This window comes from Epinephelus lanceolatus, chromosome 4 (assembly GCF_041903045.1).
Source record: "Epinephelus lanceolatus isolate andai-2023 chromosome 4, ASM4190304v1, whole genome shotgun sequence".
NCBI classification, from domain to species: domain Eukaryota; kingdom Metazoa; phylum Chordata; class Actinopteri; order Perciformes; family Serranidae; genus Epinephelus; species Epinephelus lanceolatus.
The window spans coordinates 47,030,257-47,052,510 of NC_135737.1; the positions used below are offsets into that span (position 1 = coordinate 47,030,257).

At 40.9% G+C, this 22,254-nt stretch overlaps 1 protein-coding gene across 3 annotated transcripts; it reads left to right on the top strand.

Moving 5' to 3' along the window:
• The first annotated feature begins 106 nt into the window (after positions 1 to 106).
• bco2b (beta-carotene oxygenase 2b) lies at positions 107 to 19,864 on the top strand. 3 transcript variants are annotated; one of them, XM_033631977.2, is made up of 14 exons: positions 117 to 221; positions 684 to 824; positions 1,012 to 1,091; positions 11,884 to 12,082; positions 12,165 to 12,376; positions 12,799 to 12,914; positions 13,167 to 13,269; positions 13,407 to 13,535; positions 15,678 to 15,838; positions 15,945 to 16,112; positions 16,223 to 16,357; positions 17,542 to 17,724; positions 17,956 to 18,066; positions 19,274 to 19,864. In XM_033631977.2, exons 4-14 carry the CDS (start codon positions 11,892 to 11,894, stop codon positions 19,388 to 19,390), a joined length of 1,626 nt encoding a protein of 541 aa, XP_033487868.2. In that variant the 5' UTR covers positions 117 to 221; positions 684 to 824; positions 1,012 to 1,091; positions 11,884 to 11,891; the 3' UTR covers positions 19,391 to 19,864. The 3 variants fall into 3 exon arrangements, with proteins under 3 accessions (XP_033487869.2, XP_033487868.2, XP_078023512.1); XM_033631978.2 differs by lacking the exon at positions 684 to 824 and having other exon boundaries at positions 107 to 221; XM_078167386.1 differs by lacking the exons at positions 117 to 221; positions 684 to 824; positions 1,012 to 1,091 and adding an exon at positions 10,659 to 10,824.
• The last annotated feature ends 2,390 nt before the right edge of the window (positions 19,865 to 22,254 follow it).

The following is a 22,254-nucleotide window of genomic DNA, read 5'->3' on the forward strand; positions in this document are numbered from 1 at the left end:
CACACCTGTTCTGTATTAGTCTTTGAATTTGTCCTCCTCCTCCTCCTCCAGGTGTGTCTTATTCCTGTGATTAGTTTTCTGTGTGTATATACACCTGTGTGTTTACCTTTGTTCCACTTTAGTTCGTCTGTGTTTGTGGTGTCGATCGCTCCTCTGTTTCTTTTGCTGCTTCTGTTGTCTTCTGTTCTGGGTTTCATCCCTGAGTTCACGGAGTTATTCCGGTAGGTTTTCAGTTTAGTTTTGGTTCTTCTTTCTTCTGGACTTTCAGTTTCCTGCCTGACTAGATGTTTTCTTGATCACCTTTATTAAAGCTCGCCTTGTGCTCCACCTCCACCTGCCTGCTGCTCCGCCTTTAGGTCCCTGTCTGAACTGATATGTGACAAGTTATGGCCCAAAACAGGTTCTGTGAGGTCACACTGACCTTTACTTTTGACCTTCAACCACAAATGTTGATCAGTTTATTCTGGAGTTGTGGATGTTTGTGTCAAATGTAGGGAAATTCCTTCAAGGTGTTCTTGAGACATCGTGTTCACAAGGATGGGACAGACAGACAGACAACATGAAAACATGATGCCTCTGGCCGCGGCTGTCACGAGCGTGGACGCATAAAAAAGAACTAAACTCTTAGTGTTGACAGAAAAGATGATGACCTTGCATTAATGAGATGCTGCTTTACCTGTTAGGCCCAGAGCAGTGCCGTGCACAGACATTAGGCTTGTTGGAGATGAGCCAGGCCTGCGCAGACTCGATCACCAGCGATCACTGCTCAATGCATGTTGGGTAGTTTGTGTCCGACCTCATCCCAACTTGCTCTGACGTCATACGTAAGTGTACAGCGACGTTCTCGTGAGAGTGAGGCAGCCGCAGTTTTTAGAGCCAGGTGCTGCAGTTGTTTTCCAGCTACTGCAAGACCCAGAGCATGATGGGAAACACCTGGCTCTCACCTGATCTAACAGCTGATCGACTTTCAGATCTGACAGGATGTGTGTGTTTCTGTCACTTCCTGTACAGGCTGCTGGAAACTGTCTGACTTCACGCAGCTTGTTGTCACCGCCTCCTGCTGCAGCGGCCTGAGCTCGTCCACTTTCCAGGTGAGGCGCAGTTCATCTCCTGAGCTCTTTACAAACCACAGGTCCAAACTGCATGTCATTTTTGTTTAATTTAATTATTAGAGACAAGACATGGGGGACGTAAACTTTACTTCAGACTGAGTTTTGGTTGAGAGACACGTGGACGTTCGAAAGCAATTTGGCGTCTGTGTCTGCTCACACTGGGCAGCTGGTGAACCTGAATCTGAGGGACTATCTTACTTGTTGATAAAATTAACGGTGGGTTTTTGCCTAAATTAGTCAGCCCCTGTTGATGCTTTAGTAGTAATTTAATTTCACATCAGTGACAAACAGTGCAGAGGCTGAGGGCAAACACTATCGTTACCTGGCTGTCTGTGAACACAGGTCAGGGAGATGTGATGCTGCTCTGCAGGGCGCTCGATTTGCATGCAGCTGCTATGAGGAAAGTTAAAGAGGGAGGAGCGGGGACTCACCTTAGATGCAGTTGTCGGGCAAGATATAGAATTAAAAATTAATTAAAAGAAATAGAAAAAGGCACATCTTGCAAAAAGGACACTTGTCTAGTTAGAGGGCAAAAGAGCAGCAGCTTGAGCAGCACCTGGGGTCTACCTGTGCACGTGCCTGGTTCAGAGAGAAGACTTCTTATCGTGAAACTTTATGTTCTCTGAAGGGTCGTCAAACAGTGGTTAAACTCTGCCTGACTTCAGCCATGAGAGATAAAAAAGCATAAAGCGGTCACTGACAGGACAAAGAGTCATAAAGAGGGGGATGAACTCACACTGGGTTTAACACCTGAACACCCTGTGTGTGCGTTTTCATCATGAGGCTGCAGTGCAGGCAACCACCACATCATATTTATCTTGCAGTAATCAGTGTGTAGCTGCTGCCATGTTGAGGCAGAGGGTACTGTCTGTAGCTCTGGTTGAGGGTGAGAGGCTGTCAGCAGATAAACAGAGATCTGTGTGGGTACATGAGACCCTAAAAAAGAGGCTGGATCATGGGGAGTACCACCAGTTGGTCCAGGAGCTTCTCCTCCATCATGGACGTTTACAGGCAGATTTTAGGACGACTCAGGGGCAGTTTGACAACCTGCTGTCTATCATCAGGCCGTATAGCTCTGGGTATCCAACAACCACTACCACCAGTTTCTCCTCCATTGTTTACCAACTGTAAACTTGTTGTCGTGAGAACCACCGAAGCCTCGCCTCTCACATCATCTGATTAGACAATGGGGAAAAAGCGGAGATGATGTGGGGCGCTTTTCTGCTCTGAGTTTAAGTTTTTTTTTAAGTATGATTTACTTTCCTGAAAATTAAAACTAAACTTTAAAGCTACACAATTTTAATCCATCAATTTTCATCTGCTTATCGAGGGCCAGGTCAAGGGGCGGCAGGCTGAGCCAAGTACTCCAAATGTACCTCTCAGCACAGAGCTGACGTAAGTTGTAGTGTGTGGTTAATGCTGTGAAACCGTTGTGCTTAGGTTTAGGCTACAAAACTACTTGGTTGGTTACACGTTTAAATAAGTAATGTGACATAAATATGCTATGTGAGTCAGATCAGTGAACAACAGTCATATGTAAATTGCCCGATGTTACATTAAAACAACACTGACTCTTTGTGTCACACTGGTCTCCAGAATAAAAGTGCGGTTCTTTGACCTATCCATCTCCTCTCAGCCACCCTACGTGGACTTTCTCGCTCTTCATGCTACATCAGTTGCTCTCAGCATCAACTATTGCCATGGATCGGTTTACATTGGAGTTATTTGACGGCCTGTTGCGTCTAATTAAGATGCTGAAAGCTGCCTTTGGCGTCGATATCACACACTGAGGGCATGATGAAGTGGCAGTATCTGACATCCTAAGAATGAGAACGGGCTTTCTGGGACGTATTTGACCACATGTGTTTTGTAGTGTAAATGCTAATGCGTGCTGATGCGTCTCTGACAGGGACTACGTCATCAGTGCAGGACGTAGGGGTTGTGTAACGCTGTATACATTACCCATTTCACTGCTCATCAACCTAATTTCTCATGTGCTCCTGAGCAACAGACAAAGTCAGTAACTAGACGTAAGCAATTACAGTTTATCAACGCAGCTCACCATCTGGCTGCTCCCAAACAGTAGTGACAGTGTAGATAACCTACTGAGATATAAAAACATCTGAGCCCTGTTGGGAAAAGCCTTTGTGCCCTTAAAGATAACGTTATGCACAGTGACACCACACCTACGAAACAATGATGTCAAAAGTTGAAGCAGGTCTGAGTTGCAGTTTCTTCTTGACCTGTATTCAATTGAATACAGTCCATAGACAAGATTTAATATTCGTATTCATGAACTTTATTGTTTTTATATAAATATACACTCATTCTGAATTTGATGCTGCTTCAAATTCCAAAGAAAGTTAGGACAAGCAAACAAAAGACAAGTGAGACCATCATGTTTTCTGGGCCCAAAAATACAACCATATTGATAAGAGATTGCAGCTCAGACTCATAAGATATTTGAAATAGATTTAGTCTACTCATTTTCTACATTATACTTAGGAAAAATAGCTGAAACTGTCCGACACAAAGATAGATATTGGCATGTAGCAGGAAACTCGCCAATGGTTGCAAGTTGATCTTCCAACATCAGAACAACAGAATTTGAATATTAAATATCTTGTCTTCAGAGTATGGGTCAGAAAGGATGTGCAGATCACTTAATTCTGTTTTTATTTACGTTTCACGCAGCATCCCAACTTTTTTTGGCATTGGTGTTGTAGATCTGCCCCATACTACCCTCCAGTTAAAGCAAATACAGTATGATATGAAATATCAGAGTTCAGGATAATTTCACCTTTTAGAGTTGTAATGATCACATTTCCTCCTCATGTCTGTGTGAGTAGTAGTAGTAATTTATTCGTCCATTCAATAGAACATGATATTTACATACATACAATTAGGATTTCTATATTAAGTATGGGCGAAAAGGCGTAGGCTGAAGCAACAGCTTATTATTGCCTACCCTATTTACAAGCAGGAAAGTTACAGAAACAGAACAAGATAACAGGATGGCACAGTTTTAAACAATGATTTTTTTATCCAAACTGAAAACAATAAAAAATATTAATCTAAGCAAAATCTTCAATTTATACTAATAATTGGCTTACTTTATCCTAATATTTTATATTTATTGAATACCTTAGTTTTAAACATCTTTTTAAATTTAGTGACTGATGTGCATGTTTTTAATTCTTTATCAAGGTTATTCCATAAGTTTACTCCAATTACAGATATGCATTTGCCTTTTGTGTTGGTCCTTGCCTTAGATTTCTTCAAAATGCAGGTCGCCCTAAGGTCATACTGGGACCTTCTGGTTGAGAACAGCTCCTGTCTGCAGGGTGGAAGTAGGTTGTTGTGAGCCTTATAGAATATTACAGCAGTGTTGAGGTTAACCAGATCTTCTCATTTCAGAGTATTTGTACTGATGAAAAGTGGATTGGTTGGTGCAAAGTAGTCCTTTTGATGTACAATTGTAAATGGCTTTCTTTTGCAGGGTGAAGATTGGTTTGATGATTGTTTTATATGTGTTCCCCCATACCTCCACACAATATGTTAGGTATGGAAGTATGAGGGAGCAGTACAGTATGTAAAGTGAGTTTTCGTTCACTGTGTACTTTATTTTATGTAGTATTGCAATTGTTTTTGAGACTTTTGTTTTTATATTATCTATATGTGGTTTCCAGCTGAGTCTATTGTCTATAATGGTTCCCAAGAATTTATGTTCATAAACTTGTTCAATTTCGACACCATTTATCGATAGTTTGACCAGTCTATTGATTTTTTTATTGCCGAATATAATGTATTTTGTTTTACACAGATTCAGTGATAATTTATTAATATCAAACCACTTCTTGAGGGTCTCTAATTCCTTTTCCACTGCACACAAGAGCTGCCCAAGATCTTTTCCGGAGCTATGTAAACTTGTGTCGTCGGCATAGAGGACACACTTAAGCAATGGCAGTGGATCACAGATATCATTTATGTACAGGATAAAAAGTGGATCTTTGTGAAGCGTAAGGCCCACAGGGCTTCACGCCACAGGCATCCAACGTGCTGGGCAAAGAGCAGCTGGGTATTTCCCTCCATTTTCTGCTCCACTTGTCTGCGCCGATAACAAAATAATGTATCAAAGGACGGATTGACTGCCTGTGATGCACCGTATAATAAGTTTTCAAAAAAAGAACTTTTATTGTCCGCTAATGATGATATAATTCACTGCTTTGTTACCAAGACTCATCATGACTCTGCTTGACGACTTATTAGCGTTATTTCTGAGACTCAAATGAGACAATAAATCTTTGTCTCATGTTTGTGCCTTTTTAATACGGAACTTATCAAGGAGAAGATTAACTTAGCTTCGCACAAAGCTACACAGCCTTAACAAATAGAGGACGATGTTTTGAATTTGACACAATTTCAACACTTATCATTTATTATGGTTCATGGTTTTACATAAGCTTTTAGTTTAGGCTGTAAAGACTTAGGGATATGAAGCATCCCGAGTGATCGTTAACAGTGAGCTGATTGTTGGTGTTTTAGTGATGCTGCCACCTCATGTCAGAGTGGATGGCTACGGTCATGATGTTCCAGACGAATTTATGAAGGGAGCAAAATAAAATAACTAACACAAGGTTGTCGCAGTTGAACTAGGTCTGCTTGCACAATGTCAACACAATCATTCTTTCTCAGCTCAACCCCAAATCTGAAGCTAAAGTGCTAAAACTCTAATTTGGGATGTCATCGAGCATGAAGTCTGGAACCTATCCACTGAAAATGAATTAGGAAAGATGTTCTAGATGAATGAGAGCACCCAGGGGAATGTTCCATAGCTGGGGGAAATACACGGTCATGTCTTTCTTAAAAAAAGGGAAATCAAGTTTCCAAAAAACAAAAGAGAAATAAGAAGGTAAACTGAATTTACACTTGATGACATCACAAGTTTGAGACTGTGGCTTTGACAGAGCAGCTCATGTTTCCAAACCCTGATTTAACTTTTATAGGACATGGAAATATATTATTAGAATCTTAATTTAGTGGTGTTCCCCCTGAAATGGTTTAGTTCTGCTTCTGTTTCCATGTTTGATCTCCATTCACGGTTGTGACCGCTGCAGGGTGCATGGGTTGTTTTTGTGGAAAGACACAAGTTTGTTTTTCAGTGGTTCTGTCCAGCTTAGTGCCAAATGAAAACTGGAGTGAGAACAAGACCTGCAGACGTTGTGTTCATGGACATGAGCACATGTATCCAACTGCTGACTGGGTAAAGGCGGAAGGCTTTTGTTTGGCAGAAGCTTGAGCTCCGAAGTTGCAATATGCCCTCATTCTTGGCGATGACGTCCCTACCCTCCTTGATCTTGTACAGAAAATGGCAAACCTTTGGTGGTATCCTAACTACCGAAACCTGACTGACACTAACCTGTTAAGAAGAATACCCTCCGACATTTCCTTACTTTGTTGAAGTTACCTGTTACTAACGAGTGGTCGAGTAGATAGATAGAGTGCCTGTTCCTGGAACAGGAAGTAAGGGTGTTTTGCAGGGTTTCTCCCAGAGGGTTGTTTAGCCAAGGTGGTAAGCCACTCAGACTGTGACACAACCCCTGAATAATTTAGTGGTAAGTTAGTGGCCTTTGCTGCCTCTGCTCCTCTTCTCTTGTTTGATTTCCTGCTGAATTTCATTAATGTGTGTTCAGTTTAAAAGTCAGGGGAGGTGGTCTGTGTTTGAGGTAAAATGGTCCAACACCACTGCAGGAAACCCTGATTTCTAGAGGAGTCAGTTTCTGAAGAACAGTACCAACATTAATAAGCCTGTCTCACGCTGCCTTGTCAGTGATTTTGGTGTCATTTACATTTATTAACTGCTTCTACTCCTGCTCTGTGGAGGACTCACTGCTCTAGAAATCCATGCCCTGTGTTTCACCCTTAGCACATGTGTTGATACAGATAACACCAGGTGAGAGCTGATAAAGCTTCTTCAGTTTGCTAAACAATGAACAATAAAAGAAGGAAAGAAGGAAAGAAGGAAAGTCCGCCCTGCCTGGAAGATGTTCTGCTGAGTACAGGAACATTAAGAGAATCTGCTGAAGTTGATGATCTATATAGATTACATGGACATGGACGTGGCCACTCCCCTCTCTGACAGCTCTGCTAAATTTGAGCTAAATTTAAACTCTGATGTCTATTTGGCAAGCGTTGGTAACGCTCTCTGGTTGGCTTCAGTCTTAGTATTTCTGAATCTGACACAGTTGACCACAACATATCACCAGACCAACTCGAAAACTGGGTTGGACTTTCTGGCACACTACCAAACTGGTCCAATTCGTCCAGATAGGGAAGGACCACTTTGTATCTATAGGTATTTACATGTCTGAGCAGACAAAAATGACATGCGGAGTTCCCCAAGGCTCCATTCTGGGACCTCTTCTGTTTAGCATCTACATGCTTCCATTGGCTCAGATTATAAAAAACAGCAAAACGTATTACCATAGTTGTGCAGATGACACTCAAATTTACATGACCATGTCTTCAGAGGACTACGGTCCAGTACAAGTGCTGACTGAGTGCACTGAACAAATCAGCAACTGGATGTGCCACAATTTGCTTCAACTGAACAAAGGGAAAACTGAGGTCATAGGCGGAATTTATACTCCTGCGTTAAATTGACGCCATAGCTATGGCATGTGCCAACATAGAGCCTACCTCGTAACCTACACCGTAGCCTGACGTGCACCTCCCTAGAAATGTAACTCCACGTTACAGTGACGCAGACCTCCTGTCTGTCTCTGTAAGCTGAAACCATTTCCCTCAGTGGAAACAAAGCTTTGATTTACTTTAATTTCACAGATAAGAAACAATAAATTGTGAAGACAATAAAGCCTCCACAAAAATAGCATTTTAAGTCTTGTGTGTGATTTATCCTGGCTTCATATGAGCAGAGGAAATCTCTGCTCGTCGGTAGGCTCATTTATAAAATGTAAAATGCCATAGGCTTGTGCTAATAACCTTAGCATGTTGTATTTGTTTGGAGAACGTGTTTAGTATAAGACAGTTGTTTTGTCAGTGAACCTTGTAATGGAGCCAAATTATGTACCGTCATCTTTGTTGAATGTTGCTGTTCTCCCTGGATTTATGAGAAGAGGTAGCTAACTGCTAGGCTAACTCATACAATGTAAAATGCCATAGGCTTGTGCTATTAACGTTAGCATGTTGTATTTGTGGGGAAAATGTGTCCAGATAAAGACAAGTGTTTGTCTGTGAATGCTGCGAGTTATAGTGAAGCTGATTTGTGTTTGAAACTGTCTCTATGAAGCCATGTTTAATGTGTGTTTAATGTGTGTTTAATGTGTGTTTAATGTGTGTGTAATGTGTGTGTAATGTGTGTTTACTGTGTGTTTAATGAGTGTTTAACGTGTGTTTAATGAGTGTTTAATGTGTGTGTAATGTGTTTAATGTGTGTTTAATGTGTGTGTAATGTGTGTTTAATGTGTGTGTAATGTGTGTGTGTGTAATGTGTTTAATGAGTGTTTAATGTGTGTGTAATGTGTGTGTGTGTGTGTAATGTGTTTGAGTGTTTAATGTGTGTGTAACAGTGTTAATTTTGTCAACTAAAACTTAAACGAAAACTTTTCGTTGACGACCCTTTATTCCGTGACTAATTTGTGACGAGAACGTAAATTTAACAAGTACTGACAACAAAAACTAAAAGGAAATCTCTGTTCATTATGAAGTGACGAGTAAAAACGTGACGAAAAAGCTGACGCCGGCCGGCCGGACAATCTGGATTACAACCATCCTCAATGCCTTGATTGTTTTCCTTTTTAACCAATTAATTATCTAAACTCAAATTCAAACTCTCAGTCTATCTTTCTGATTGGATGACCTCCCCCCGCCCTCCGTGCGGTGGCGGTGCACGTCCAGTTTTGCCACACAACCCTTGGCTCCACAGCGGGAACCTGGGAACAACAACGCCTGTAAAACTCTGTAAAAGTACACCAAAGCATACATTTTTGTTTCCAAATATTTATTTGAAAACGAAACCATTCATACGGTCAATAAAAAAACATTTTGTTAATAATAAAAAACGAATGTAATCTCTACAGTGACCGCGCCAGCCGGCGGGACTGCGGCTGAACCACTTCCAGTGTTCATTCATTCATTCAGTCGCGTGTTCAATCTATGTGTGTGTGTGTGCATGTGTGTGTGTGTGTGTGTTAGTATGTCAGAGAGGAGGAGTGTCAATAACACAAAAAATTTCCACTAATTATTTCGGTGTTTATTTCCGTTGCGGCCCTTGGAGGGGCGCTGTAATCCTGGTGGTCCTTTAACAAACACTGAATTAAAATGGGCATATGATTAAATGTGTTTTGATGCCCTTGTAAGAAAACAGTAAATTAAAATGGGCATAATAACAGTTAAGCTGTTATGATCTTCTTTTGATGTCTTAAGAGGACTGGAGCTTTATTCTTGCAGGTTGTGAGTCATTTGTTGTACAAATATACAGAAAATAAACAAGAACCTGTGAAGGACATGATTATGTATTGCACTTTTATTTATTATACAAGAGTAATATGATACATTCTTAGTTTAAATGACTAAACACACAGTTAAAGATATGCTTACAATGGAGTTTTTACTACCATGACAAACACCCTTTTGCAAAATCTATTACAGTATAACAAAACTGTCAAATTACGTCAACAGACTAAAATGAAACTAAAACTAAAACTGATTTCCACTGACTACATTTTAACTAAAACAAAACAAAACTAAAAGACTAAAATGTGACTTTAACTAAATCCAGTGTTTGGTGAGTGACTAAGACTAAAATGAAATTAAAAATTCTTGTCAAAATTAAAACTGGTGTGTAATGTGTGTTTAATGTGTGTTTAATGTGTGTGAAATGTGTGTTTTGAATCAACTAAACTTTCCAGTACTTCACAGAAACCCCACCGCTGAATAGTGTTTTGGAGGTGTGTATAACGAACAAATATCAGTGACCCACCTGCATATCAGCTGACCTCCCCACAACTCCCTGACTCACTGCACATAATCTATAAACAGCTTTGTGCCGTCAGTAACCTGATCCACCTCCCAGTGTTCCCACACAAACCATAAAATGTTGAGTACTCCTCTTTATGAGTGATATACATCTGTGATTTGTACAGTGTCAAGAAGATATCAGGCTTTCATTCTGCCAGTGCTCCACTTAAGCCTGAAAGGAAAATCCCAGTTAGTGGAGGAAAATTCCTTTCATTGTTCTAGAAACAGAAGTTTGCAGAACCAGAGATAAAAACAGATTTGATGTTTTGGTCACACTTGATTTCGCGCTTTTTTTTATTCCAAAACAGCTATATTTACATATTTGTTATGAAACATCCTGCATTAATTGGTGCATTTTATCACCGTGACCCGTGCATTATTTAACTATATGATTTGCACCCTAATTATAAAGGTTACAGAATTTCCCAAACAGCTGTTCACTATGACAAATTAAATGATAAATCACCATGTGGAGCAAAGATCGTCTTGTGATCACCATGTACTGTTTTGTAGAGGCTTATGTAAGCATGAAATCATGGAGTGCTTGTCTACTAATTGGACTGTTTCTATTGGGGGGGGGGGCACTGTCAGTATAAAGCTGTGCACTCTTTAGAGAAACAGCAGTGTGTAACATACTCGAGAAACAAAGCTGCAGCGATGACGACCAACACAGGTAAACCTCTGACTGAACCAGCTCTGCACAGTGTCAGTTTGCATCAGTTATTTTCTTAATTGATAACAATGTACCTTGTTTATATAGTTTTCACTTACATGGGTAGTTTTGTTTCACTGGCTTCTAGTAAATTTTAAAGTTTATTTTAAATGGTATTGCTTGTTTTTAAGGCTTTACATGGTCAGGCATCTGATATCTCTGTCATGCTTGTGAGCTATGAGCGAGCTGGACCCCTAAGGTCACCTGGAACGGGTCGCCAGGTTATTCCCCGGGTCTCCATGAATATGGGAGAAGGTGCCTTTAGTTTATATGCTCCAAGCCACTGGAACATTTTACCTGATGACATTAGGAGTGCCCAACAGTATCATCTTTAAAGTTAAGTTCAAGACATTGTTTTTAAGCCACAAGTTTCAGTAGCCTGGTTTGACTAATTTAACTTATTTTATTTTACTTTAATTTAATTGACTTTTTCTTATTTTATTCTTTTTTTTTTAATTTTATTTTACTCTGTTTTATTTTCTAACTTGATTTGATTTTTTTTAACTTATTTTGTATTGCTTTTTTGGTTTTATTCTATTGTTTTTGTTTTTATTTTATTTTACTGTTATTTCTTTTTGGGTTTTAACTCAGGTGTGCTTTTACTTTTATTACTTTTATCTTTTATCATTTTCTTTTTTGTTGGTTTTACTCATCATTTGTTACTGGTCTATTTATTTTATTTCATTGTGTCTTTAGTTTTATTTTAATTCATATATATCATCCTCTCTCTTTAAATGGTCTACTTGTAGTATTCTATATAATTTTAACATTAATTAGTTCTGAGTCACATGTCTTTGTATCTTTTATTGGTTTATTCTTCATCTTAACTAGTTTAACATGAGATTTTATTCTTAGGTTTAATAGATTTGATTCACTTTAACGGTCAGTTGCCACTTTGTTTTGTGCCTGCTACTTCAACCTGGCAGCACATTGTTGCACAACATTGTGCTTCCACCTGGAATGAAATGTGCTGTATGATAAAGTTTTGCTTGCTGAAGTGTTTGGTAATCTTTTTTTCAGCCTTCAAAATGTCAAAGTACAGGAAGAACATCACACACTTCACAGATGTGCACGGTTTGCCCTCCATTGAGAAGATTGTGAGGTCAGTGGAGGAGACCCCCGAGCCCATCAGCACTGTCATCACTGGAAACATCCCAGAATGGATCAATGGAAGCTTCCTCAGAAATGGGCCTGGGAAGTTTGAGATCGGAAACCAAAAGTGGGTTTAAGATCTTAAATTGTTGATACATCTGCTGCTGCGTCACAGAGCTGACTCCTCTCCTCCTCTCTGCTCTCATCAGGTTCAACCACTGGTTCGATGGCATGGCTCTGCTGCACCAGTTCAAACTATCCAACGGACAGGTGACGTACAAAAGCCGCTTCCTGTCCAGTGACAGTTACAAAGCCAACAAGGAGCATAACCGCATCGCAGTGTCGGAGTTTGGCACCATCACCATGCCGGACCCCTGTAAGAACTTCTTCCAGCGCTTCCTGTCAAGATTCGAACTCCCAGGTGAGTTTTTTTTTTTTTTATCACATCTTATTAAAAGGAACAAGACTGTGTTCAGGCAGAAAATTAAGCCCCTTTTCCACCGCACAAAAAACCTCACTAACATCTGGGTTTTTAATGGAATGGGAAAGGTTAGACTCGGGTCAAATGACTCTGCAGTAGTCATGGTAATTATCAGCCCTGGCTCTGATCAGCATTGATGGAAACACAACACCCCGGGGAATGCGTTAATTTTAGCCCCTTTACTAGCGAGATGCAAAAAATGTCAATTCGCATTAGGGGCATTAGATGTTGTTTAATTTCCTTACACAGTGTAAATTCTCTTCCATACACCTAAAGGCAGATGATAGACAGAATATGAGTGAATAGAGTTATTACTGTGGTTGTCCCATGCTGACTTTTGCCATCTTCTTTTTCCCCTTCAGACGCCACAGATAACGCCAACGTGAGCTTTGTGACCTACAAAGGCGATTACTACGTCAGCACGGAAACCAATAACATGCACAAGGTGGACCCTGAGACACTGGAGACGACTGAAAAGGTAACATGAACGTAGTTATGAGTGCTGTGGTTGTAGCTGATAATTGTGCAGAGACATATCTGTGGACAGCAGTTAGTTTTATTGACCTGCTGCTTTACACATGATGGCGAGGGCAAGTCATAAACTAACACAACGCTGTGACTTTACAGCAGGCTCGCAGGCTACTGTCGCTCCTCACTGTGTGATTAGCTGCAGGATAATGATCATAAAACAAGGAGTTAATGAAACAGTTGATGTGTTTGTTCCTGTCAGGTGGACTGGAGCAAATTCATCGCTGTGAACGGAGCGACCGCACACCCTCACACCGAGCCCGATGGAACAACTTACAACATGGGGAATTCATACACCCGTAAAGGTAATTTAGGAAACATCCAATCAGTTTATTCACACATCACCACATTCTGTATCACTGTACAATATATAAGTGCAGTACACCACTACCCACGTGTCTGATTACCTTTAGCAACAAACTACTTGTATCTGCGCTGACAGGAGCGAGCTACAACATCATCCGAGTGCCGTCGACCAAAAAAACAGCTGGGGAGACCCTGGAGGGAGCCACAGTGCTGTGCACTATTCCCTCAGTGGACAAGAGTAAACCATCCTACTACCACAGCTTTGGTGAGTTCACACAGTCAAATCAAAGTACTCACAGCTGTCACCCATGAGCCTCGACATTTAAGAAGTATTTAACTGCAGGAGTCGTCTCATAAAACTCAGCTGGCTGTGCAGCAGGCTCGGTTCTAGACTGCTTTGAATGAGCAGTCAGATGTTGGTGGATGATGCAACATTGCCTAATGCCATTTAAAATAGCACATAGTTGCATATTTCTAAATCTAAGATAACGAAATGGTTCCCTTCTGTTTCTTCTCTGTGTGACAAGTGTCAGTCTAATGTGTCCTATGATTCAGAAGTAACAGCCCAGTCTCACTCCGAAGTCGTCGACTTCCAGCGTCAGACACTGATGAAAATCCTGCCCTTTCACGTTGGCATGACACATGGCCGGTTGCCTTTGTTGTTGCACCATGTTTACCCCTGAAATAATGACAGTTAATGCAGAGGAAGTCCGAGTAGGGCAGGTGGGGGGCGGTGGATGAGTCCAACAACCACTGACTTTAATTTGAAAAGGCACGATCCATGTAAGTGACACAAGTGATGGGGCTAAAAAATGAAGCCAACGCGTAAGTGCCAAAAACTGGTTCCACTAATGTCCACTTGAGTCTGGCTTCAAGAGCGAGTCAATCCCCACAGACCCCCGATGCACAGCTTTACAGCAGAAATAAACATGTTTACAGTTTTAATAGTTAAATAGTTATAGCCTGAGTGTCAGACTGAAGCTCCCAGAACCTTCAGTCTGACATGGCTTCCATTTAAGGCGATTTACAAGGGGGAGGGAATTTGATTTTTCCCTAACCAATCAGTAGAGATCAACGACTCACCCAGAATCTGATGTCATTAGTATCCATGCCTCGGGGGTGCCGAAAACAAGCAAGCATTGCCCGTTTAAAATGTCTCCGTTGTCGTGCACACCCAGCTGCATCGCCCTTAAATCCAGTTTAGCAGCTTCCTTAATTTGGTCCTCCATTAACGCGAGTAGTGGCGAAATACCTCGATAGCATCGTTAATGTGGTCTGTAGGATCTGTAGCGGTCGCCATTAGCGTGGCGCTGATTGGCTAATCGCTAGACCCGCCCCCACCCCCGACGTTCATTGGTCTGTCCGTCGTTTGGACAAGATAAATCGCAAATTCATTGCAGTATGCCAGACCAGAGATGCAAGCCTACTCAGTTGAGTGGACGGGGTCTATGGTCTGGAACCAGGCTAAAATAGTTAATGTCCTCCTCCATGACATGACTTAAGGTTATGCATCATGGAGGGTGGGGCCACTTTGTGTGGCAGGTTGTTTGTAGGTATTGTCCTCAGCTTCTCAGTCAGATCCATCCCTTCGCTCCTCTCGCCCACATACGGTTATTTCTGGCTCCAAAAACTCAAATTCTTCAAAACAGAAGTTCACAAACTAATGTTTGATGTCACGGTCTATGCGTCTATTTTTACAGTTTATGAAAGTGATGCGCCATACCAGAACATCCTAAACAAACACTGTCTCACTCCGAAGTTGTTTAATACCAGCGCTTGGTCATTGACTTCCAGTGTCAGACACCGTCGAAAAAAAAAATGTCCTTTCATGTCGGCGTGATAAGCGGCAGATCGCCTGTTATTGTTTAACAGCGCCTGGTGATATCAGGGGGAAACATGGCAGCACAACAATGCGTTAATGCGGTGGAAGTCCGAATAGGGTGAGCAGGAAGGCTGGCGGATGGGTCCAACAACCACAGACTTTCACCCAGGAGGCAAGTGTTCACTTCCTGTAAGACTGTGAGGCCTAAACTCAACCACCTGAAGTTGACACAGCGTCCCAGAACATCAACAACCAACACACCCAGGGTACCTTGGACGTTATATGTTGATGTGGAAAGTCCATGACCAGATGACAATATGTGACGAGGTTGGAGTGAGGATGTGTTGCTACATAATTAGTCATGCCGGGTTACCTTGAAATTCTGAAGAAAATGCAGTTGTCTCGAATTCCTTGACGTAAAATGGCAAACATAGATTTATTGATTGATTGGGGACCACATTCTATTCTCTGTTCTAAACCAGACTTAAATACTGACACTTTTAGTGAAAATGTACGTCTGACCTCTCCGCCATCTTCACCCGAAATCTAAACAGAAACTAATACAATCTTCTCAATCCATGACAGCGATGTCTGAGAACTATGTGGTGTTCATCGAGCAGCCCATCAAGATGGACCTGCTGAAGATAGTGACCAGTAAGCTGACGGGGAAAAGCATCAGTCACAGCTTTTCCTGGGACCCCAAACTCAACACCATCTTCCACCTGATTCACAAACAGACAGGAGAGGTGAGGCTCTGACAGGAAACACCGAGTTCTCTGAAACGCAGTCTGTTCACTGTGCTTGTACTGTCAATAAAATTAATTCATTCTTCTGTTTAATCCTGCGTTTCAGTTAAGCTCCATCAAGTATATCGCCAAGCCGCTGTCGACATTCCACCAGATCAACGCATACGAGGAGGACGGCTTCCTGATCTTAGATATGTGTGCTTCAGACGACGGCCAGGCAATAGCCAACTACAACATCCAAAACCTGCGAAAGTCTGGAGAAGATCTCGATGAGGTCAGCAGGTTTAGTAAATGTCAATATCCAACAAGTTCTACACTCCAGGATTTGTCTAACTTAAGTCGAGAGTTTGGTTTGCCGAGACTGAAAAGATATTTTCCCATCAGGTGTATAACACCTTGTGTAGAGTCTTCCCACGGCGTTTCGTTCTGCCTCTCAACGTGGACGTGGACACACCCTACAACCAGAACCTGAACCGGCCCAGCAGCACAGCCACTGCTGTGCGAATTGACAAGACCAAGGTAGGCAGCCAACGTGATCTACAGGTATCAATGCTCAGGAGACTGTGAGAGTCATTTTTGAGTCAAGCTTGTCTGAACCTGAAAGTCAGATGTTGCAGTAGCAGTATAAAGACAGAAATAGGTTTGCAGCCGGGTGAGATGATCCAGTGCCTGGATGAGCCGTGCATCTCCAACAGCTCGTTGTAGGGAAATATATCCAAGATGGTAACGGTGGGCGATACCACATAACCTCAATGTATTGTGGCTTGTTCCATGTTGGATGTATAAAGCCACTGCATCGGGAAAATAAAGTATAAATGGACGTGTCGTTGTTTTTTAGGCCACTGGCATGAGACTTGCCAGTGGGCAGGATCAGTCTGTAATGCAGCCAGACATAACTATGATATGTCGCCAGTCAGCCGAATGGCACCTGTCGCAGCGGTATGATGCACTGCCGGATGGCATCAGGTTGAAACGCCACATAGTAATGACGTAGTAACTTTGTTCTAATAGTTCTTGAATTAACTTTAGTATGAAAACACTTAATTTAACTTCCCAGTACTTTGTTTAACTTGATTGTAACGGTATATTTTTACTTTATTGTAATAGCATTTTTTGATTTTATTCTGACAGTATTTGTTTAACTTTATTCTAACAGTTATTTTTAGCGTTATTACAGTATTTCTATTTAACTATATTAAAACAGTTCATTTGACTTTGTAACTGTAGTTTATTCTATAATTCTGTATTTTAGCAGTTTACAGTTCTTTAGAGAAGATTTCAAAATATCAGGATACAACCGAAAAATACTACGATATTATTTTAAGCCATACCACCTGACCCTACACGATGGCTTTGATTTTGTGCGTCATCGTGCTCTCTGACTCGAGACTGTCCAGTTTCAGCCCAACAGCAGAGCACTCCCTCCTCACCACCTTGTACAGTCTGCTGGCCTCACCAACCTTTGTGCTTCCTGTAACAACCACCAGAGGGCAGCAAACTAAAGTCTCTGAAACTCAAATTTTTCAGGGGGGACACCTCAAAATACCAACGGACGAGAAACCTTTTCTTCTTGAGCCTTTGATTTTATCTTAATGACTTATTTGTTGAGGATGGATACCTTTAATTGAATTTTCCAACAGTTAATTTTGGAAATGTGTCATTAGTGTGTGTCATTAACCATGTTGCTGTTTTTCTCTGTCCAGGTCTTCTGTACCCACGAGGACCTCCACGGAGAGGATCTTCATCAATATGGAGGCTTGGAGTTCCCTCAGATCAACTATGCCAAATACAACACCCACCCCTACCGCTACTTCTACGGCTGTGGCTTCAGACATCTCGTAGGAGACACACTGATCAAGATGGACCTCCAGGAGAAACACATGAAGGTACGTTTGGTGTCTGTCTCTCAAAGATGTTTCCAACATTGTAGCTACTAAAATAGCATCCAGTCTTCGCTGCAAGTCAAACAAAAATCGTTCTCAGGTGAAAAGTAGTAGCACGTGATCGCAGTACATTTATATGATCAGTAACAGTCCTTAATATCTAGAGAATGTTAAAGTATGATTGTAAGAACTTGAACTGTGCGACTCCAGAGTAACTCCTACATTTTCTCACAGGTGTGGGAACAACCTGGTCTTTATCCCTCTGAACCAGTCTTCGTACCCTCCCCTAACGCCACAGAGGAGGATGATGGTGTCATCATGTCTGTGGTCATCACACCCAATAAGGTCAGTTAAAGATTTTCGAAAAGGGACCGTGCCTCAGTTTTTCATTTTGTAATGGTAATATTAAACTTTAAGTCTTGTTTTAAACACACTCATAGTAGACTACAGGTCACAATACCTTTAGAGATACACTTTATGAATTTGCTACTGTACGTTCGATCGTGCTTGTCGCAAAGCGGACTACTGGCTTGAAAGCAGCGTAGTTGCTGCTTGTTGTTGTCCAGTCAAAAAGCTCACAGTTGGCCTACAGAAAGTTATGTTTGGTCAATGAAAACAGAAACCAAGCAAGTAAGACTTGGATGTTACATCGCAACATTAGCCTATCATTCTCTCCTATTACGAACATTACACACTTTAGAACTCACCAGACCAACCAACTACCTCTGTGACGCCGTCCCAAGCCTCATTCTTTTCATCTCTGTAACTGAACAGTGACACATTATAAAGGAGTGAGTGGGCGCGAACACAAGTAATAAACTTCCCTATCCATTGTCGGAACAAGTGTGCTGTAGGAACCAAAGTTACATGGCTTGTTCTCTGGGACCCACTTCATTGAAGCACGTCAGCATTCTGATTGGTTGTCGCCAAATCGCGTCAGAGCTCATTACAATAGTGTAAAACGAGTTTTAACTCCCCTCCGGAGCCGCCCCGGTCACTTTGGTTGCCCAAGATGCGCGGCTGATGACCAGGTCACCCAAGTCGCCGTGCTCTCATTGAAAATGAATGGCTTCCGCCGTTTTGGAAGCTCTGGTCGCTGTTGGTTTGAATGTACAGTTAGAGGGTTCCCGCACATTTTCATGGATAAAGAATCAAAAGTTTTCCATGACTTTTCAAGGACCCACAATTTGTTTTTCTGGCCCACTGGCCTGGGGTTTTTCAAACATGTCAGGTCTGTTCAAACATAATTTCAGCTAGCTTGCATACATGAAGGAAGAGATGGATAATGGGGGAGAATGACGAAACGTATGCAATGGTAAACAGAACGTTGTCACACACTGATGCGTATTAAAGCCACGTTTTGTTGTTTTATTACACACAACAAAATTCCATTAAAACTTTTAATGACTTTTATTGATTCCATGACTTTTCCAGGTTTTCCATGACCTTGGGAACCCTGTTTATCAAGTCTTATGTAAAATTTTAATTGAAACGTCTGATGTCTGTCTCTGGAAAGCTTTAAACAAACTGTTTGTGTCTTCATTCTCTTCAGGACCGGAGCACGTTCCTCCTGGTTTTAGATGCCAAAACGTTTGAGGAGCTGGGCAGGGCTGCAGTGCCAGTCAACATACCCTACGGCTTCCACGGGACATTCAACGCCACGACATAGACTTGTGAACATGAACACACCTCTGACCTCACATGCAGAGATAGAAGTCATGGCAGAAGTTATAAACTATGTAAATATTGTTTTAAATGTTGTTTGTTGTCATCATACAGGTGGATTTAGAGGTCACTGCCCAGATGTGAATGTACAGTTATTTTGAACATCTTAGGAACATTTAAAAAAATTCAGATTTACAGCTTTTAAGATGTGCTTTATTAGATATCTTTTAAAAAGATGTATTGTAAGTTCGTTTTTTCTTTTTATACTTTAAACCATTGTTTTAAACGTTTTAATACAAATACATGTGAAGATAAGGGCTGAACTGGGGGGAAATAACGAACACTGCTACTGTGGGTATTCTGTTCGACCTCAAATCAACAGATTAATTTTTGATGGAATTTTCTGCTGTATGACTTAATAAAATGTTCATCTGTAAAACAATGCTTAAACACTATGAATAAATAAAAACGACTTAAACATCCAGTTTATGGCGCGTTCATTTCCTCCTTGTTGTACTAATTTGCTCGCTAACTGCAAATTTAATTTTAATTTTTTATACTTTATTAAGGTAACTCAGTGTGGCACTTGCAGCCTCTGCTGGCCAGCTGATTTGGTCTTAACACTGCATAGATCCTATTTAAAACACATGACACTGAATAGATAGACGTTAGAAACAGTCATGGAAATGTGACAAAGCTTTTCTCTGAGCTTCCGTTAGTTATGGGACTTAATACATTTCTCTTCTTGAAATTTCCATTTTGATTATTATCTGGGGAGTGTGTGAGTGTTGGAGAAGAAGACACTCCCTAAATTCCTTTTTGTGTTCACTATCAACAATGTATGGAAGCGTATTGCATTCACTTGACAAATTAAAAAAAAACTTGTTTTTCTGAGTAATATTTTCTGATTTTCTGAGTAATTTTTTCCCTGTTTTTCATGATTTTTTTTTCCTGTTTTTCAGGGTATTTTTTTTTTGTGTTTTAGCTGACAAACGTGTATGGGCATGATTTCAGTTGTCAGCTAATGCTGTTACAACCTGTTACTAACCTAACCTGTTACACTGAGCGATAGGCACACTAAAAGGAAGCAGTGGAAAACATAGCTAGATTATCATACCCTGTGTGTAACTAATTATGTGCCTTACCCTTATTGATCCCGTAGTTGAAACTGTCTAGGAGCAGGAGCACGGATGCAAAATACATCCATGAGCAGGAGTCACCATGGATGCAGGGGTCACTTGCAGGTGCCAGGTGGGAGCTTCTCGCGAGATTTTGAAGTATCTCGTCTCCTCCTTCAGGAAAAAAAAATTAACACGAAAACCAGAAAAAATTAGCACAAAAAACAGAAAAAAATACCCTGAAAACCAGAAAAAAATTAGCACAAAAACCAGAAAAAATTACACCAAAAAACCCAGAAAAAAATTAGCACAAAAAACAGAAGAAAATTACACCAAAAAAAACAGAATAATAAATAAATTACTCTGAAAAACAGAAAAAAGTACTCAGAAAAACAGGGCTTTTTTTATTTGTCAAGTGAATGCAATACGCTTCCGTAACAATGACAACATATAAAGATTTTTGTGTTTGATAAACACTCTTTAAAAACAAACACTCCTGCATACTGAACTTTCTGTTAGTATTCTCTCAACAACGATGTCCGTTTATATTTGGGCTCTGCCACAAAATGTGCAACTAGTTAAAAGAATTAAAAGTGAAACTGTGATGTGTTGATTCAAATTTATTCTCTACGAATATAACATTTATAAATTCATTTTATAGTTGAAGTAATGCCAGAGTGTCCGTTAATATACAGTAACCAATATATATATATTGGTTATATTTATTCCATGCGTTCCTTCACGCATGGAATAAATGAAGCTTTTCACTAAAGGAAATCATTTCTCAGATCACTTACTGAGCTTGTGTGACTCATTTTGTAGCAGCAGCAATCAACATGATGAAACCATGTGAAGAACTACAGTACAGGCCAAAAGTTTGGACACACCTTCTCATTCAATGCGTTTTCTTTATTTTCATGACTATTTACATTGTAGATTCTCACTGAAGGCATCAAAACTATGAATGAACACATGTGGAGTTATGTACTTAACAAAAAAAGGTGAAATAACTGAAAACATGTTTTATATTCTAGTTTCTTCAAAATAGCCACCCTTTGCTCTGATTACTGCTTTGCACACTCTTGGCATTCTCTCCATGAGCTTCAAGAGGTAGTCACCTGAAATGGTTTCCACTTCACAGGTGTGCCTTATCAGGGTTAATTAGTGGAATTTCTTGCTTTATCAATGGGGTTGGGACCATCAGTTGTGTTGTGCAGAAGTCAGGTTAATACACAGCCGACAGCCCTATTGGACAACTGTTAAAATTCATATTATGGCAAGAACCAATCAGCTAACTAAAGAAAAACGAGTGGCCATCATTACTTTAAGAAATGAAGGTCAGTCAGTCCGGAAAATTGCAAAAACTTTAAATGTGTCCCCAAGTGGAGTCGCAAAAACCATCAAGCGCTACAACCAAACTGGCACACATGAGGACCGACCCAGGAAAGGAAGACCAAGAGTCACCTCTGCTTCTGAGGATAAGTTCATCCGAATCACCAGCCTCAGAAATCACAAGTTAACAGCAGCTCAGATCAGAGACCAGATGAATGCCACACAGAGTTCTAGCAGCAGACCCGTCTCTAGAACAACTGTTAAGAGGAGACTGCGCCAATCAGGCCTTCATGGTCAAATAGCTGCTAGGAAACCACTGCTAAGGAGAGGCAACAAGCAGAAGAGATTTGTTTGGGCCAAGAAACACAAGGAATGGACATTAGACCAGTGGAAATCTGTGCTTTGGTCTGATGAGTCC

Bases quoted from the DNA above. Each gene is read 5' to 3' on its own strand.
- bco2b (XM_078167386.1), top strand. The intron at 16,358-17,541 runs GTAGGCAGCCAA...TTCTCTGTCCAG, and splicing joins TGCGAATTGACAAGACCAAG to GTCTTCTGTACCCACGAGGA. The intron at 18,067-19,273 runs GTCAGTTAAAGA...CATTCTCTTCAG, and splicing joins TGGTCATCACACCCAATAAG to GACCGGAGCACGTTCCTCCT.